The 18,366-nt window shown below is 40.1% G+C and overlaps 2 protein-coding genes across 2 annotated transcripts; both read right to left on the minus strand.

Annotated features, from left to right (window-relative positions):
* Window positions 1-631: 631 nt before the first annotated feature.
* On the minus strand, window positions 632-7,404 carry trnau1apb (tRNA selenocysteine 1 associated protein 1b). Its single transcript, XM_072669265.1, has 9 exons — window positions 7,238-7,404; window positions 6,222-6,319; window positions 4,729-4,828; window positions 4,390-4,442; window positions 4,138-4,269; window positions 3,645-3,764; window positions 3,283-3,514; window positions 3,015-3,057; window positions 632-1,449 (listed from the first exon to the last, which is right to left on the minus strand). Exons 1-9 carry the CDS (start codon window positions 7,271-7,273, stop codon window positions 1,316-1,318), a joined length of 948 nt encoding a protein of 315 aa, XP_072525366.1. The 5' UTR covers window positions 7,274-7,404; the 3' UTR covers window positions 632-1,315.
* A 3,469-nt stretch (window positions 7,405-10,873) lies between these two features.
* crsp7 (cofactor required for Sp1 transcriptional activation, subunit 7) lies at window positions 10,874-18,315 on the minus strand. The gene is made up of 3 exons (XM_072668777.1): window positions 18,028-18,315; window positions 12,958-13,032; window positions 10,874-12,783 (listed from the first exon to the last, which is right to left on the minus strand). Exons 1-3 carry the CDS (start codon window positions 18,097-18,099, stop codon window positions 11,215-11,217), a joined length of 1,716 nt encoding a protein of 571 aa, XP_072524878.1. The 5' UTR covers window positions 18,100-18,315; the 3' UTR covers window positions 10,874-11,214.
* Window positions 18,316-18,366: the final 51 nt, after the last annotated feature.

An 18,366-nucleotide genomic window follows, 5' to 3' on the forward strand; every position in this document is an offset into this window, starting at 1 on the left:
TCACTATTAAATCCAGCAGAACTACACACGCTAACAGCTTTCCCCCTAGAGATGTGGCTATTATTAACCCCCTTAGTGAGGCAAACCCCTTTTACTCCAAAACTGTACCAAAATTGTACAACCCCCCCCCCCCAAAAAAAAAAAAAAAACAACAACTGAGGGCCAAACCTTTACAGCCTCTTTTATTGTGATCCAAAACTTTACAACCCACAATCACTCAAAGCTGTAATCCATAACTTACAAACTCCTCTTAATGTGACCCAAAAATGTGTAAAACCCCTTACTTTTATAAACTCCCCTTTACTGTGACACAAAACTATGCAACCCTTCTAAAGATGACCCAAAACTTGGAACAACCTCCTTTTATTGTGTCCTAGATCTTTACCAACCCCCTTCACTGAGGCCCAAAACTTTACAACCCTCTTTTCTGTGGCCAAACACATTATAACCCCACACCTAACCGTGGCCTAGATCTTTACAAAGTCTCCTTACTGTGGCCCAAAACTTTACAAATCCCCTTAACAAGGCAAAACTGTGATTTTAGGCCCTTTTAGATGCATCAAGTTCCAGAAACCCACATTCTGGTGATGCAGATTTAACTTCATATGAAAAACATTTCACACACAAAATCTTGTTTCTCAAAACAGTTTACAAACTTTATTTTGTATCCAGGTATAAAATAAAGTACATGATGTCACATGGCAACAGTAAAGGGTTCAGGTGTTAGCATAGCTCAGGTGGGCAGAGCAATACTGAACCTTCTTCCATTACACTACTTATTATGATCGAACATGAAACAAACAGGGACAAAGGATGTTCTCGAATTTGAAGTTGGACAGTAACTGAACTCTACTACCCCTACATTTTTGATTTCTTGACGAGGAAGACTCTTGTACCTGGTGGTTCTCAGGTGTATGTTTGAGCATTCATTATTGATTACCTTGAACACACACACACAATCATTCTCCGTTCAACAGAAAACACATACTACTTTCCTCCTAATGCCCCCTCCCCATATTGCTCCCAGTTACTTGCAGTGTTTTCCCCCCCACACATTTAAGGACTGAATATGACTTTAAATGTATAAAAACCCTGTAAATGTGGACCAGATCAGAATCCTCCTCAGCCTCTCATGAAAACACATCGTGCTGGGTCTGTGATGGGAGGTGGGGTTTTGGGGGGGCGGGCCAAAAAAACTAAACAAATAAAAAACACCCCACACACGAAAAATCAAAACCAGCAAGTCCCACAGAAAAGCTTTAAGAACTGTCTAAAAAGACATTTCCAATAGGGGGCCAGGGGTTAGCACAGACCATCAGGAGCAAGAGATCTCAGATGTAACGCTGTCCAAAGGCTGCCAGGAGCAACTCATAAGCGAGTCATAGAGCTCCTCGCTTCGCTCCATAAACTGTTTATTCATCACTTCCACATCCACCTGGTTGTTTGGATCTAAAGGACAAAGAAAGAAAAGCCATCAAAGAAAGAAAAAAGCTCTACACTCCACAAGAAAGCAGTGTAGAGTTGTGTAACATTCTAGATAGTTCTAGTTTCTAATCTGTATGGGCCAAAGAGGCAAGCGCAGCTGGGTTTTCAGCACCCCAGAGAATCTCTAAACTTGTGCATTTTATCACAGCGATTAGTGTGGGACAAATGCAGCTGATATCACACCCCTAAACATGAAAAAGTATCACCATTTGCAGAAGCAGATGCAACAGTTTATATTTACAGTTAGAAAAACATTTTGGGAATGTTTACTAAGTATAAATATAAACAAAAATAAAGGGAACACTCAGACAAGACAATGTAACTCCAAGTCAATCACACTTCTGTGAAATCAACCTGTTCAGTTAGGAAGCAACAATGATTGTGAATCAATTTCACCTGCTGTTGTGCAAATTGGAACAGACAATAGGTGAGGCAATTAGCCAGACAATCCCTATAAAGGAGTGGTTCAGCAGGTGGTGACCACAGACCACTTCTGTTCTCATCCGTTCTTGCTGACCATTTTGGTTACTTTTGCATTTTGTCTGCAACCCACAGAAGTTGCTCAGGTAGTGCAGTTCCTCTAGGATGGCACATCAATGCGAGCAGTGGCAAGAAAGTTTGCATGTTTGCAAGTGTCTGTCAGCACAGTGTCCAGAGCATGGAGCAGATACCAGGAGAAAGGCAAGTACACCAGGAGATGTGGAGAGGGCCGTAGAAGGGCAACAACTCAGCAGCAGGACCACTACCTCCTCCTTTGTGCTAGGAGGAACAGGAGGTGCCAGAGCCCTGCAAAATTGCCAGAGAACACCAAGATTGGTAGATTCGCCATTGGTGCCCTGTGCTCCTCACAAATGAGAGCAGGTTGAGTTTGTGACAGAGAAGCCGTGGAGAACATTCTGAGGTACCCTGACTGCTATTAGGTAACGGAATGAGATCCTTAGACCCATTGTGAGACCATTGGCTGGTGCAGTGGGCCCTGGGTTCCTTCTGATGCAGGACAATGCTAGGCCCCATGTGGCTGTGATGCAGGACAATGCTGTGGCCTCAAGTGAGTCAGCAGGTCCTGCATGATGAAGGCATTGATACAATGGACTGGCTTGCCTGTTCCTCAGACCTGAATCTAATCGAGCCACAGACTGTCCAGGAGTTGACTGATGCTTTAATCCACGTCTGAGAGGAGATCCCTCAGGAGAACATCCACCGCCTCATCAGGAGCATACCCAGGGGTTGTAGGGAAGTCATACAGGCACGTGGAGGCCACAAACCCTACTGAGCCTAACTTAAACTTGACTTGAGGAATTTCCACTTAAGTTGGATCAGCCTGTAATTTGACTTTCCACTTTTATTTTGAGAATGATTCCAAATTTTTACATTTTGTTTTCATGCATTCTACTATGTAATGAATAAAGTTTTTAACTGGAATATTTAATTCAGTGAGATCTAGGATGTTATTTTAGTGTTCCCTTTATTTTTTAAAAAAGTGTATTTTTGCCAATTTTACCCTAACTACAGCAGAACCAAAACACTACCTTCACTGTCTTCTTCAACTTCCTCAGTGGCATCTTGAGACTGCTGCAAACACAAGGTACATATACATTTAAAAGCATTAAATTACAGAAGCTTTTGTGAATGCACTGTGGACCACCAATCTACAAGAGGTGATGGGCAAATTAATGGAAACATCACATAAAACATACTGGCCACTTTAGCAGTACATTTACAGACTGAGGCTTACTTGCTGCACATGACTAGGAAACCACCATAAGATCAGAAGACCTCTGTACTTTTGAAGCTTACTTCTGCGGCTGTGCTCATGTCCGGGGGCATCGGAGGCATTGGTGGGGGGGGTCCCATCATTCCATGTGGAACAGGAGGCGGGGTGGTGTAGGGATTATAACCATAGTTGTAGCTGTTGTACTGGTCATAGCCCCATTGCTGATAGTAGTTGTTGTAGGGCTGCTGGTAGTACTGTTGCTGGTAGTTGCTGTTATAGTTGTGACTCTGGTTGTGGTAGTTGTTTGATTTGTTGCTGTAAAATAAAACATTCATAGCTCTTAAAGCTAATAACATTTTATACTTAGACCAGCTGGCTCAGAGTGGTCCAGCGGACTAAGGTGCTGCCACGTTAATAAAAGGATCACCCTTCAAGGCAACTTTACCTTTTGTTGACTGCGATACTAATTCTGATGGCTTTGCCTCCAAGGCCAGTAGCATTCTGAAACTCCTCCAGGGCTTTCTTCTGCTCGCTCTCGTCACTGAACTTTACAAAGCCATAACCCCTGAAAATTCATTACAATACTAAACTGTCAGCAAGTCTATCCACCATCCTGAATCATGCATTATATAAACTTATTTCTAATAAAGGAAACAAATTCATTTAATGGTAAAACTTAAACTTTTTTTTTACTTTTAACATGAAGTAGCATCACTTCATTTGTCAGTTGCGCTTGCTTACCCTATGTGGGGAAAACAATAGTTTTAGCAGATTTGTAACAAAGGCAAATCACATCCATGTATAGAGTGGCCCCTCTTACGGAAAGCAGGATAAAAGATGAAGCAAAATAACTGACTGATAAATGTAATAAAAGAAATACATCATAAAGCCGGCAACAACCTGAATCCTAGGTCTAGGTCTAGGAAAACTGTTCGTACCTTGAATTCCCATATGGATCAGTTACAACTTTGGCTCCTTTGCAGGACGGGTATTTTTTCACAAAGAACTGATGGAGCTGATAATCGTCAACTTCTGGTGTGAGGTCGCCAACAAAAACTGAAAACTCTGGTCTGAGGAAGAGTAGAGAAAGTCAACAAAGCATTTTACCTTATTTTGTTATTTTAGGTTAATAGTCCCTGTTTTAATAAAAAAAGAAAAAAGAAAAAAAGAAAAGAAGGATGTGAACTCACCCTGGCTCAGGCCTTTTCCCATATGTGGCATAGTTCAGCTTGAATTTCCTGGGCTAAATCAAGAGAAAACAATAATCAATGTTCAGTCTTTTAGCTGCAGAAATGACACTTTTCTTTAATAAATGACTGTTCTTTACTAAAAAGGTGAACACCTTGAAAATGAGGAAAAGTTTGTCTGATTATGTACCTTAATTGGTATTAATTACTGTTAATATATATATATATATATATATATATATATATATATATATGTGTGTGTGTGTGTATATGTGTATATATATATATATAATTATTATTATTCAATCATGAATCTAGACTAAGAGTAATGAGAGTACTCACAGGATTCGAGCCTGGAACCAACTTCCCATTCAGCCTCTGAACACACCGATCCACGCTGGCTTCATCTGCCAACTCCACAAAGCAGTATCCAGCAGAGCCTCTGAAAAGAGATCAACACCACTGTGAGATTGCATTCAGAACAGAAATTATTGCCCCAACTCAGTACCACCTTACATACAATGCACCTAGGACATCTCAACCATTTCTTGCACATTTTGATTTTTATATTTACATCCTACTGAACAGCAATTGCATCACACTGTCTCTACTTGACTGGACATGGGGAAAAGCGGCAGTCAACAGAAAGACGCCAACATCCCGGAGATAACAAGACATGATGGCCATGCTGACTGCTTACTGTTGATGACTGTTATGACAGAAGCTATCCGCGGAACTCAGCAGCTGTGGAGTGACTATTGGAGTCGTGGCTTTCCAGCTGGTCACCTGTTTCTGTCATCTATATGGTTTGTCTGATATTTTGTAATTTACCTGTTCATCCCAATTGTATTTAATGGCATCTTGGAGTCTTTGAAATGTGCATTATAAAACAATTTCTCTCACCATAATACTGCTCTCACCTACCAGTAAATAAGCACAAGCACTAATGCATGTGCACACCGTGAGAGAGAGAAAGATCCACATTAATAATTATTTTGTTTCAATTATTTCTGTATACATTTATTTTTTTTCCATATTTTACATTTATTTTATTCCATATTTTCATTTTTACATTATTTCTTTCATATTTTATGATGTAGTAATAATAAAATAAAACAAAATTGAAGCAATGTGGCAACTAGAAGGTCAAAATTGAAGCAATGTGTCAACTAGAAGGTTTCAGTGAGGCTGCGTAATACATCTCACCCTTCCTAGTAACCCTGACACAGTGGGCAACTTGAGTGCTGGCTGAGAGGCCAGATTTTGTGTGGTGGCATAACATTTCACATTTACAAACTGACCCACCTCAGCAGCAACAACCACGTTAGAGCGTCATCAGTTACTAAAACTAAACTCTCTCATTCACTGCTCTTGTTTGGAGCATGAGATGCTAGCAGCTACTAATCAGTGATAAAATGAGCAGTTACAGTCACATAAGATTCTGTGGCAATGAATGTCCATGCATCTCATTACAGCTGTCCCATCCTATTTTCCTTTCTTTCTTTCTTTTTTTTAAGTGGTCTTTAAACCATCAATAACACACTATATGTGGGAAAACCCCACACCACAGTGATACTAGTATTTAGCTCAGCAGCCACTTACAGACTGGCACAGCATTCAGTGAATGGCGCTAGTAACTACATCCCATTAGGTATCTCCAAAACTCCTCACGCACACTTCTTTAACCACATCTGTTTTAGACTCAGGTTAGGACCATGCAACCAATTTTTCATTCAGAAACATAAAACATAGTACTACTATTATTATTACTAGTAGTATTAATTACTTAAATAAACAGATAGCCCGAAGAAACTCAGAGGGCAAGCAGTTCTTACCCTGTGACTCGGTGTGTTATGATTTTAACCCCATAAGCGGTCTCCCCCATCGTGCTGAATGCCTGCTTGATGAAGTTTTCATCCATGTACGGGTCAAGCTGTAAAACACAATCAGAAAACTGAGCACAGTCCTAGGGTCGAGTAAAATAGTATAAACCTACCAGAGGGTATTAAGGATAAACATCAAAAGTTCATAAATAAATATACCACACATTGCCTCAAATGTAATCACCAATTTTCCGATATGAGGCATTCTAAATGTTCATTCACTAGTAGAAAAGGTTTCAAGAAATGGAAATGCTGGAAAGGCTAGCTAATACTAAAATCAAATAAATCCTTCTATACGTAACGATTCTGGGACTTTATATTTATACAGTATTTATACAGTTACACACACACACACACACACACACACACGCACACAAACACTTCTCTGATCAAGTCATTGTGCTTTTTTCCCCCAACCTGTTAAATCTAGTAAATAAACAGAAATTGTATGCAAAACATGCAGGAAAATATTCTGTAGTAACAGTCTGTTTTCTATAGAGAATTCCTGCACTTCTTACACAAACACCACAAGGGTGCACTCAAACACTGTATCTAAATAAAACAGGCTGAAATTGTTTTAGTTAGCTACATAAATAATGTTAAAATCACTAAAGACTAGCTAAATAAACAAAAAGATTGTAGTTAGCTATTTAGCAAACACTTCGTTCAATCTTAAGAGAAAAACAGCTGCGGATTTAAGGTGGGACGGAAATAAAAAGCTAACCTTAGCTAACACCAGTGAACCGGGTTAGCTTCACATTCAGTCTCATAACCCACAGATACAGAAATATAACCAATCTTTCACTGAAGACAATAAAAAAAGCAACGTCTGCGAATGCCTGAACTCGGGTGTTAGCAAGCACTAGCTAGCTAGCTACGTAGCCTAGCTGAATAGCCAACTCGTGTCGCACAGCCTTAAACCAAACAGATCTTTATAAACGGAGCTAAATGGTCGGTCAAACACTCACATCACCCATCCACAGGCTGGTCATCCGGTTAAACATGCTGCTGCCAGTCCCGAGACAAATCCTAAATCTGGCTAAGTTTAAACAGGAAAACTCGGATTGTATAAAACTAGCTATTACAGAAGAGCCTAAGCCCAGGTTCTCCTTCGCGCTGTGTTGAGTGGGGTCATGTACGGAGAGCGTATTGCCCCCTACCGGGAACAACTAAGGCTAAACACACAAAAGCATGTTGGAATCGAAGGGCAAGTCTTGGTGTCAAGGTATTTAACCAGATCCAATAATGGATTGTGTATCAGCTATTTAAGCTACATTCATGTAAATGTAGGAAAATGCCACCATTACAAAAATCTAAAGCAACTGTACAGACACCCAGTAATAAAACAAAGATCAGCAACACGTAAAATATAAAACATAAACCCCCCAGTGAGACAGTCCATCGTCTTCTGGTCAAACGTAAAAATTATAAATTTATATATGAAAAAAAAGTTGCCATACCACCGCATAATTCTGCTGTTCTCACATGTACTGATATATAGTCATAGTAAGGGTAATGAAATTAATGCTGATTGTTAATGGTAGTAATAACAATAATAATAGTAATATCCATTGTCCATGTAAACTTCAAAGTAGTTGATCATGAAAGGTGGGCCGAAGTAGGTAGCAGTGGCTTAAGGCTGGGCAGCCGGTCTAGAGCGGGTCACAGGAGACCCCCATGGTCAGTCTATCAGGGTCAGGCCAGGTAGGTGGGCAGGCATTTTCTCAGATAAAGGATCAGAGAATGGAATTAGTTCTGTTTGAATTCATGGCACATAGAGAATATTAACATGACCACAGTCTGACTAGCAACTCGGTCAGATCTGCCTACAGTAGCCCAAATAAAAGCAAAGCCAGAAGGCAACAAAAACACAGGAGCGCTCTAAAACAATGGCATCCATCCCCTTCACCAGCCACAGATCTGTGATCTGTGATCAAGAGAAAAAGCAGAGTGACAATACTAACATGTCAATTTCAATTTACCACAAATTCCTATGTCCATGAACCCCTGGATCTGAAGCTTTATCTAAAGGAAAACATTTATTACCAAAATCAAAGAAATAATTGAGTTTTCAGCTTAGACTTGAAAATTGCAACTGTGTGCGAGTCCCAAACATTATCTGGAAGGTTTTTCCAGAGTTGGGGGAATAAGCAAGTGCTCTTCCCCTTGTTGAAGACTTCTGAATTCTGGGAACTAGTAAGAGACCAGTGCCCTGTGACCTAAATAATTATTATGGCTTGTAATAGGAAATGAGGTCAGTGATACTATGTAGGGCTTTACATGTCAATTAAATAATTTTTAAATCGATACAGAATTTTTGGAAGATAGCAATGCTGATAATATGATAAAATGTATCTGTTTTCAGTAAGAAACCTGGCTGCCAAAATTGAAAGAGTTGAAGTTTACTTGGGTTCCTTAATAAAAGGTTTAATAATTGTTTAATAGTTCAAAAGCTTTAAGTATGTGCTAAGGGAAATGTTTACTATTGTTAAGAGGTTTGATTATAAGTGGTAATACTTCTAGAAGTAGGCTTGAGAATTGCATAGTGTGTGTAAGCTACACAATTTGACGAGGAGATAACTTCTTCCAGTTCTAGCTGTGGAAGTGGGCAAAAAGAAATGGGTTTAATTTGAGATGCAAAGCACTGTGATCAGAGCCGATCTAGAAAGATTGTGTGGAAATTTTGAAAAACAATGCATAACATTAAAACCAAAAATCAACATTAATCAATTTTAGAAATGCACCTTTAGATTTTCTGTTAAACTAAAAATGGTAACTTAAAGCAGACCAGTAGTACAGTTTAAGAACATCACATAATGCATTTTACACCCATCATATATTTTCAGACATATATTAATGGCCTATTGCTTGGGCCTATGAAGCCAGGTCAAGATAGTCATGTCCCCCAACATTTAAAAAATTCTGACACAAACCAACTGTGGATATGCACATCCCCCTCAAATTACAATTTTGCGTTACCATCAGCAAATACGGTTACCAACCAACCCCATCCCGCTGTCCCTAACCTACTGCTAAGTAAATCAGAATCATTCTTTACAGGGGAATAATTTAGCATTTACTAACAGAAAAGGTACCATAGTGGCAACATTTCAATGAAATCATTTATTTTGAACAAATGAGAGTCATGTTGAACACTGAACAGAAGTACTGATCCATCAACCAGATCAAAATAATTTGGCCTCTAGTTTTATTGCAAATTCGCAATACCCTTAAACCAGGGTGGAGCTCATTAGATGGCCATTGCTTCAAACACAGTGCATATCCCTGCAGGCTCTGACATGGTTCTGAAAATTGTGTTCTGTTGCCAGGTGAAGCCAGCGGAAGCCATTCAGAAGTTTTTACATCAAAGGCACATCGGTAGGATGAAGGTAGCACAGCACAGTGTTCGCAAGTCAGCAGCAAATCAACTTCACCGCCTTCACAAAACAAAAAAAGGCCTTGAAATGAAACATTCTGTTGAGGGTGGGGACAGGGGGCAAAACAGAAACACACAACCCATGGTGTGTGGAGAAATGCCTTGTGATATGACCCCATCCTGAGTGGATCGACCTGCAGATGAAACTCCACAAAACAAATCCTTATCATCTTCCTTTAAAAGGCCTGTTTTACAGAAGCTCATGGAAATAAACACACACTCGAGCTGTCAGTAGACTGTAGGGGTGTCAGACTTATGTACACACATGCAGAAACTGTGAGAACATGCCCGGTGCACATTTGGGTAGTTATGAACAAAAAGGAAGAAAATAAATTAAAACTTACATTGCCCTATGCACACTAAGACTGATATAAAAAAAAATATAATCAAGTAAGGCAATCAATGTCTGAAGGAATGTCAGAATAATTCCAGCATTTTCCTGCTTACTTGTCCTCTCACAGTATGAAGACGAGGATGTGGATTAGCACCCTCCGCCACTTCAGGTTTTGTCCAAGAGGGCGTTGAGCATGGAGGCTCAATTGCTGATAGGTAGAACCTCCTGCTCCTCACAGCAATTCTGACTTAATATCTCAAAAAGAGATGCCTGGTCACAAATTTGACTTCATCACACTTCAACATTTTATATTACCACCTAAAACTATTACTTTCCTGGGAATAAGTCATTATATGTAGAGATATTAACTCTCACTTTTAGAAGTTATTTTGAGATACACTGACATTGTGAAAATGTGTTGTTAATCTGAGACACCAAGTGAAAATGCTGACAAACTGCAGTCCAAAACAGAGAAAGAGGGGGAAATAAGAACACCTCTACCAGTCAGAAAAGTGCTTATATAAATAGGCAAGATAAAGATCCTTATTTCTTTGCCATTTCTCTACTCATACAATTCTCTTTACCTTAAAATGGGAATTGAGTCTAAAAGCAGACTGAATAGCAGAAATGTGAATATTTAAGAGTTTGGAATGTTGGTGACGACAATCAGCAAGAAAGAAACTCATATCTACACCTAACAAATAAAAGGACTGATGTGTGACTTGACCCAATAAGCCTCAATGACAATTTGCAAGTTGCAGCAGATAAGGGGAAAAAAAAAAACAAAAAACAAAAAAAAAAAAAACAAAGATAAATAAATAGATGCATACATGATTAAAAAAAAAAAGTATAATTTATTCTTTGTCACATAAAGCTCTTTGTAACTGACAACAAGCCTTTTCTGTCTAGCTTTCGACCCCTATGCGCACTGCTTAGCGCTCACTCTAACCACTCCTATACACAACATTGTGCAGTAACTGGCCCGGAACACCGAGCCATTATTTACATTTACAACTCTTGTTTGCAAATTATTGTTGGTAGCAGCACATTACAAACAGGACATCTTTTCAATTACCTTTTATTTAAAAAAAAAAAAAAAAAAAAAAAAAAACAATTTACTTGTGGCGGCTGCGGACAGGGGGTGCCGATTAATGGTATGCTACTGAACTGCTGTTTCAGTCCAGACAGACATATGGCAGGATGTTCAGTCTGGTCTCATCACCATGAGTATCCAAAGATATGCATTCTGTCCAGTCAAACCAGTCGCCCTTGGTGTCGTGGCACCCGTTCACCCCTGGCCAGCGTTCAGCGTGTATCCTATGAAGGTCCTCAAGCGTCACTTCTCGGCTCACACCGGGAAGTTCTGTGGCAGAGCTGCTTGGTACCAAGACGTGAGTCTTCCTGGTCTCCCGCACATCATGCTCCTCTCGTTTCAAATACTCAGTCATGAAGAAGTGCGCTCCGTGTGTCTGAGCTCCGGAGGACGTGAGGACGTTGCTCTGAAGGCTTAGGTAAGACTGAATGATTTCGTTCCTGGACAGCTCTTTCCAGTTCGTTTGCTGAAAAGGACTGGGGGCTGTCACAGACTGCCTCTGCGTGGGCACCTCGGCCCTTGCAGGCTCGAAAGGAGGTGGTCCCTGGCACTCCTCCTCCTGATGGGACTCCTTTGGAGTGAGCGGCTTGATTTGTCCAGTCACTGGATCAAACGTCAGTCTGCGCTCTTTTAATCTTACTGGTTTTGTCCGGTCCTCCGAGGACTGCCCTTGGAGATTTACTGTGTAGTCTCTGGACCGGTACTTCTTTCGTTTCTTGTTGGAGGTTACCCCATCTGAGCTGTCCTTCGTAACCTCGGGCGACAAGTTATGCAACTCTGACGTCTTGTGCGTTGTACTGTCGTGCAGTGACTGAGAGGTTCTCTCTGCTGGTCTGTGCAAGGGAAAGGAGTCCTCCACATCTAGAGGTGAGGGGCCATCAGCGCGAGACACCTGGGCTGGGGACGTTAAAGGCAGAAGAGAGGGCACTTGGGCAGAATTCTGAGATGGGCTCAGGAGAGTCCCTTTTGGTGCATACGCTGAAGACCTCTTTGCCACAGCCTCTTGCGTTACATGACGTGGACTTGGGGAGTACTGGGGACTACTGGGTTGAGGTTTCTCTGCTCGGTCTCCGACCAGCTGCTTTAACACTGAAGTTTTAAGTAAGGAAGAAGTGCTAGGGAGTTTGGTGAGCCCAGGTGAGCTTGGATGAGGCTTAACAGCATTGACAGGGATTTTGTTTTGTCTGTCAGACTCCAGAGGCTCTGGTCGGTTTCTGTCCGATGGTGCGTCGTCTTGATTTTCCAGGAGAGGCTCAGGGCTGCCACCGATTCCGTTTGATGGTGGGGTGGAAGAAAACTGTCCATGTGTTTTACACACTTTGGATGGTAGACTCGGACTATCCCTTTGGTCCCTGTGTTTCCGGCTCCTAGATTTTTCTGCCAAAGGAGAAAAAGCATTATGGATGTCATTTCGGGTTTTGAGTTCTGGAGCGACCTTGGCAGGGTGGGGAGCCGGCACATCTGTTCGGCAGGGATGGGAGCCACCGTTGGCCGAACCCGGGCCACCCTGCACTACTCGAGACGGAGTGTCGCACTGGCTAGGCTCAATCAGCTTCTGCCAGTTTCGAAGGAGTTTCTTGGCACGCTTTGCAAGGTCTTCATCCTTTGTTTTTTTCCTCACATCATTAATTAGCTTTCCTAGACGAGTTTCCTGCATTGAAAAGAAAAAAACGTGTCAAGAACATGCATCTATCCAGGTGTCTCGAATTTCAGTGGGTTAACTGCTGTCCGATCAGCGTTTACTGATATGAAACTAAATAAGCCATCTAAAATGGCTAATGTAATTTTGTTTATTACAAATTAAAGATGTGACATTATTACAAACCTCAAGTGCTTCTTTGGTTATAGGGTATTTCTCCAAATTGCTGATAACATCAAGTACTGCAACCATGTTACAGATCTATAGGGAACAAAGATTAGTGCATTAACTTCTTATAAAGGCTGACATGTCAAATACATATGCACTGTAGTAGGCAAATGTTTGTACACGCTTGTTTAAATGACTTGTTGACTAGAAGTGTAAATAAACACTCCACAGGAAACAATTCTGGTTTTCATTTTGGTTTTACAATGTTAAAACCTTTTCTCCCTTATTTCAAGGCAGCAAAATGTTTGCGACATTTGGCTTCACAAGTTTTTGATTCCCCAGGTATATTCCAAGGTCCTGATCAAGTTATTTTTTTTAATAACAGGCCAATTAATTTCATTAAGTAAATTACATTCCCTTAAAATACTGCAGTCAAATCCCTGCGTGTGTGTAATGATACATTCTCTAGACTGATCTGTGGTTGTCTGTCGACTACTAACTTAAAAATATTTATATTTTTATAGTGCCTGTTTCACTTATAGTTTTATAAAGTTTCAGATGTATTTATGTTCCAGTGTAAAACAGTTGGTATAGAAACAGACGTTTTTTTATTTCCATTAAAATATGCCTGGATATGCCCCGGTCCCAATCCCATAATTTGTTTCATTAGTGCACGCACAATATATAATACATGACAAGAGCTGTGCCAATGAAAGTAAAAAAAAAAAAAGAGCCTTTTTTGAGGAAGAAAAACAATAAAACAACTAGACACATTGGTCAAACCTCCTGTAATTCTTCCATCACACGAACAGCACATCTAGATGATTTCTAGAAACCTGACGCTCGCTACTAGCTTGAGGAAAAATACAATTTTACATTATATTATTATTATAATATTATATATAATTATTATATTATTAGCATATATGATTTGATATGATGCCAACAACGAATGATTAAAAAGTACTTATTCTTGATTACAGAAACCTGTTAAGGTCAAAAATATATAGGTAGATACCCTATTCTAGCAGTAAGCTAACCTCTTGCTAGCCTGCTAGCTTTTGTAAACTAGTGTCAAATGAAATTGCTTAAGTTTTCTTATATTCCAAATAGCCAAAAAGTTGCTTAAATGTTTTAAAGTCATTACTGCCAATAAAAATATGAACCTTGACATAACCTTACATGACCCTAGGTAGTCCTTTGGTTCAAATGTATGTTTTCAGTAGTGGCGAGTGTCAGGTTTCTAGAAATCATCTGGACATATGCTGTACATGTGATAGAGGAATGAACAGAGGAATGCAGGGGTTGTGGTCTCAGTAGCCCTTCAGTGTGTATTGTGCCATGTGCCTGGGATTGAGGAACATCTTTGATATTCAACTGTTTGGTTTCCTATGTAATTATTTTAGCCAAGATGATTCAGTATATTTTTTACAAACTACATGCAAGTTTCTCACCGTTAGGTTCAAATATTCACATTTTATTCCCAATAATTCCAGTTAATTCCCCATAATTATCTGTTTATTTCCATGGTAAATGTATTTGTACTGTTATGCCTTCATGTCTGCTGTTGACAAAAAAACGGTACATTGATGATAGTGTATGATATAGTTTCTTTAAATTATCCATTATTTCCTATTAATTTCAATAAATTTAAATAAATTCCCATAATTTCCTAAAGGTCCTAAAATTTCTGTGGAAAGTTTACAAGTTACCGAACTTAAGATCCCATGAAAAAATACTGGTAATTTACAGGAAATTTATCAGATATTTTCCACCCCTTTACAACACTATAGTTAGGTCATGGAAAATAACAGTCGAATTTTCCTTTTGTATCAAGCAGCAAAAAATTCATTATCAATTAAGTAAATTTGCCTTACATGACACTGCACATTTTGCAATGTGACTATTGCACATGCCCATATTGCGATGATGTTGTATGAATGGGATTGCAACAAAGTACTAAAGATGACTGCTTTAAAATATACCCATCATTGCTATCTATTAAAAATCTATATTTCATCATGGTGAAATTGAATATATAACTGAAAATATATTATATTTATATATTATATTTAACTCAATTTATATAATTGTGTTTAGGTTTTTCACTTTCCTAGTTGCCATTTTGGGGATTTTTGTGTGACTGTGACAATACATAACCATTGGGGCAGAACATGCAGACACTGCTGCCCTCACTGGACGTCAGAAACGAACACTGGAAACTGTGTTTACTTGGTGGAGATTAGGGCTGCACTTACTGATTATTTTAATAAGCGATTAATTTGTTAATTATTTGTCAGATTAATTGATGAATCGGATTAAAAATACATTGCCATGTCTATGTAAAAATAGAACATTGAACATTTTTACATAAAAAACACTGCACTGTATTGGAGTGAGGCAGGATGAATTGTCTTTAGTTTGTATGTAGTGTTTTCACTCATACTTAAAACTTAATAATTAATTACCACCACTGTGTACAAGTTACATGTTTTTATAAAGCACATTTAAACACTGCTTAAGTGAATTAAACGTAATAAAAGTAACATACACATACTCCATCACTGCAATTGTCCAGTTAACAAGCAAAAAACATTGTATAGTGTGAATGCACCGCTACGTTTCCTCATTTCAAAACGGAACAAACTCGGGATACTGTAGTGAATGTGCTCCCACACTTTCCAGAATTTTTGCCGAACCTTCTTTTCTGCGTCGGTCAGGTTTAATTTTTTGTATTTACTACTTGATGTTAAACTTATTTTGAAGATTACGCCTCCGTTCCAGCTCACTTCATTCAAATCGCTCTACTGGATTTTGCCATATATTTGTGATAGAAAATGTGCATTATATCCATGACAATGCCAATAAACAAAGTCAACAGCTAATCATTGCAAACAAGTTAAATAGGTCTGAAATGAGTGTCAGGGTGTAATTTTAGAAGATACAACTGGTTTTAAAGTCTCTGGGGGACAATCTTTTTTTTATTTACAGAATATTTTGATATTTTCAACTTGAGTGACCAGTAAATTAAATAGAAAATAAAAAATACCATAACAACAGTCTGCACTCACCCAGCCTCTCTGAGAATGGCCTAGAAGTGGTCTTAATATTTTAAGAACGTGTGACTGACAGCCCTTCACAACTGGCAAACAAAATTGTTTACAGTACCATGGCACCACCCACAACCTTGAGTTTTTCTGATTCAGAACTGTGAATGAGATTTCACAGATCTAAGCTTTTGGTATCTGTAATTGAGTTACCAGCCCATATATGGATACACAACATAATGGCATATGTGGGAAGAAATTGGGATTATACAGCTATACACGTACAAACTTTCAAGCTTGGACTTGACCTCACAGAGCTGTGACATATACGGACTACAGGAGCTTCTACTTCAGATATCAAATGAGTAAAGCGCTACCCAGTTACACGAACTGGCTCCCTCTCACAGTGCTACGCAGATCTAGTTTTGTCCTCTTGCAGAGGAGCAGCCTGGCTAATACCCGGTTCTTGCTTGCAGTGCTACACAGACTCTTGCTCTGCCCATACAGTGAGGATCACTGCTAAAACCCTGGCCTCATGTCGCTGTGGAAGATAGCCAGGGGTTTGGAGCAGAACACAAGAGCCACACAACTGCAGCAAGTATGAAAAGTTTGAATACAACTGAATGAATGAATCTCAGACATACCGAACACAGACAGGCGGATCGCTAGCTGACCAAGTTGCTTACTAAGTCAGTTTTAGCTTGCCAGGTTGCTCCAATGCAAAGAGAGGGTGGAGCCTTGTTAGAAATTTCATTAGAGATGAATATTGGTACTACTCCAGATGATATTAGCTGGAAGTTGCACTACTCTAGATGAGGTCAGCTAGGCGTTAGCCAACTCTACCTGATGTTAGTGAGGCGTTACATAACTTGAGCAGATGTTGGCTAAACGTTGCACCACTTTCATCAAGTGGCATAGATGTTTACTAGAGGTTACACTACTCTAGCTGATGTCAGCTATATGTTATGCTACTCTATCTGAGGTTAGACAGATGTTACACCAATTCAGCTGTTGCTGCCAATATGGTACACAACTCTAACCAAGGTTAGGTATATGTTATAATTTAGCCATTGTTGCCTATATGTTACACCACTGATTTTGCTTTTAGCGTTGTAACTATTTTTACTATTGTACCCAGGAGCTGACATCTAACTGCAGCGCATCTCGTTTACTAGGGCCTTCAGACAGTTTTCGCTGTCCTGTTGAGATTCACAACACTTTAAGACAGTCTTTGATGTCTACTGTCTAACTTAAGCATCGTCTACATCGAGATATATTTGAAAAACATGGCGATGTTCTACAGGGTTGACATGTAACCCAAGAGAAGTTAGCTACGCTAGGCGATCGACTTCCCAAGTTGTTTTTTTATTGAGTATTGCGTGTGGAACGTCTTGTACACTTCTAAAGGTCTCAGAGTCACGTTAAGGTAGCTAGTGCTAGTTAAGATGGTTAGTGTAAAGTACAATTTTGCTGCTAAGTTCGTAAAGGATGTAGTGCTAGCTAGCTAGTTAGCACGCGGCTAACGGTGATCATTGTGTAACTTGTGTCAAAAGGCAAACTAAGCAGTTGTTATGGAGGTTAACGTAAACGTGTGGTATTATTTCACAGGAAAGCACCGACTGTGTTGGCTAATAAATATGTTAAACGGTAATGTTGGTTGTGGATAGGAGCAGAGATTAGTGTTTCGTTCGCCAACTTTGGCCAACAGTTAGCCAGCTAGATCAGTAGCCATTTTACACGAAGCTGAGGTTAGCTTCTTATTCGAGGTTTCTGTTCCACCTTAAATGGTGCGACTGATACAGCAGTCAGCCCGAGGCACCCGAATGTAACCGCCGCACCATTTAAGGTGGAACGGACAATTCGAATGAGAAGCTAACTTCACCCACTACCATTTTACTTACGCAGATGTGAGCGATTGTGTACAGAACGTGGACCGGTATAATGTGTGATTAGGTGCTTTAAACGTGTTTAAAACAAGCTTCAGAGTATCCGCAGAGCTCAATCCCTTCCCTAGACTGGCTGGCTAACGGTAGCTACTCACATTGCTGTGGCTATCGATGGCCTGCAGCAGCCGGTCTCTCATCTGCTGCGGGGTTGCCGAGGCGGTTGTCATTGCCTGCTGGGTGCGAGTCGACGCGCCGACGGGGGAAAACCCTCCGGGTTCAGGGGTGCGGGCACAGCAGGGACTCACAGACCGCGGCGGGCGCTGGGGGCGTACGGGAACCGCATGATTGTAACGTGATCCTCGCTTTAGAATGTATGAACGGTGTCAGTCGGACAGTGAGGGGTGGACAGGAGAGTCTCTCCGCTTCATAGCGCTTAGTCTATCTGTCCCTCCCTCTCCGAATTCACACTGGTAAAGCTTGGCACCGGTGCATTA

Source organism: Salminus brasiliensis, chromosome 23, assembly GCF_030463535.1.
Source record: "Salminus brasiliensis chromosome 23, fSalBra1.hap2, whole genome shotgun sequence".
NCBI lineage: Eukaryota > Metazoa > Chordata > Actinopteri > Characiformes > Bryconidae > Salminus > Salminus brasiliensis.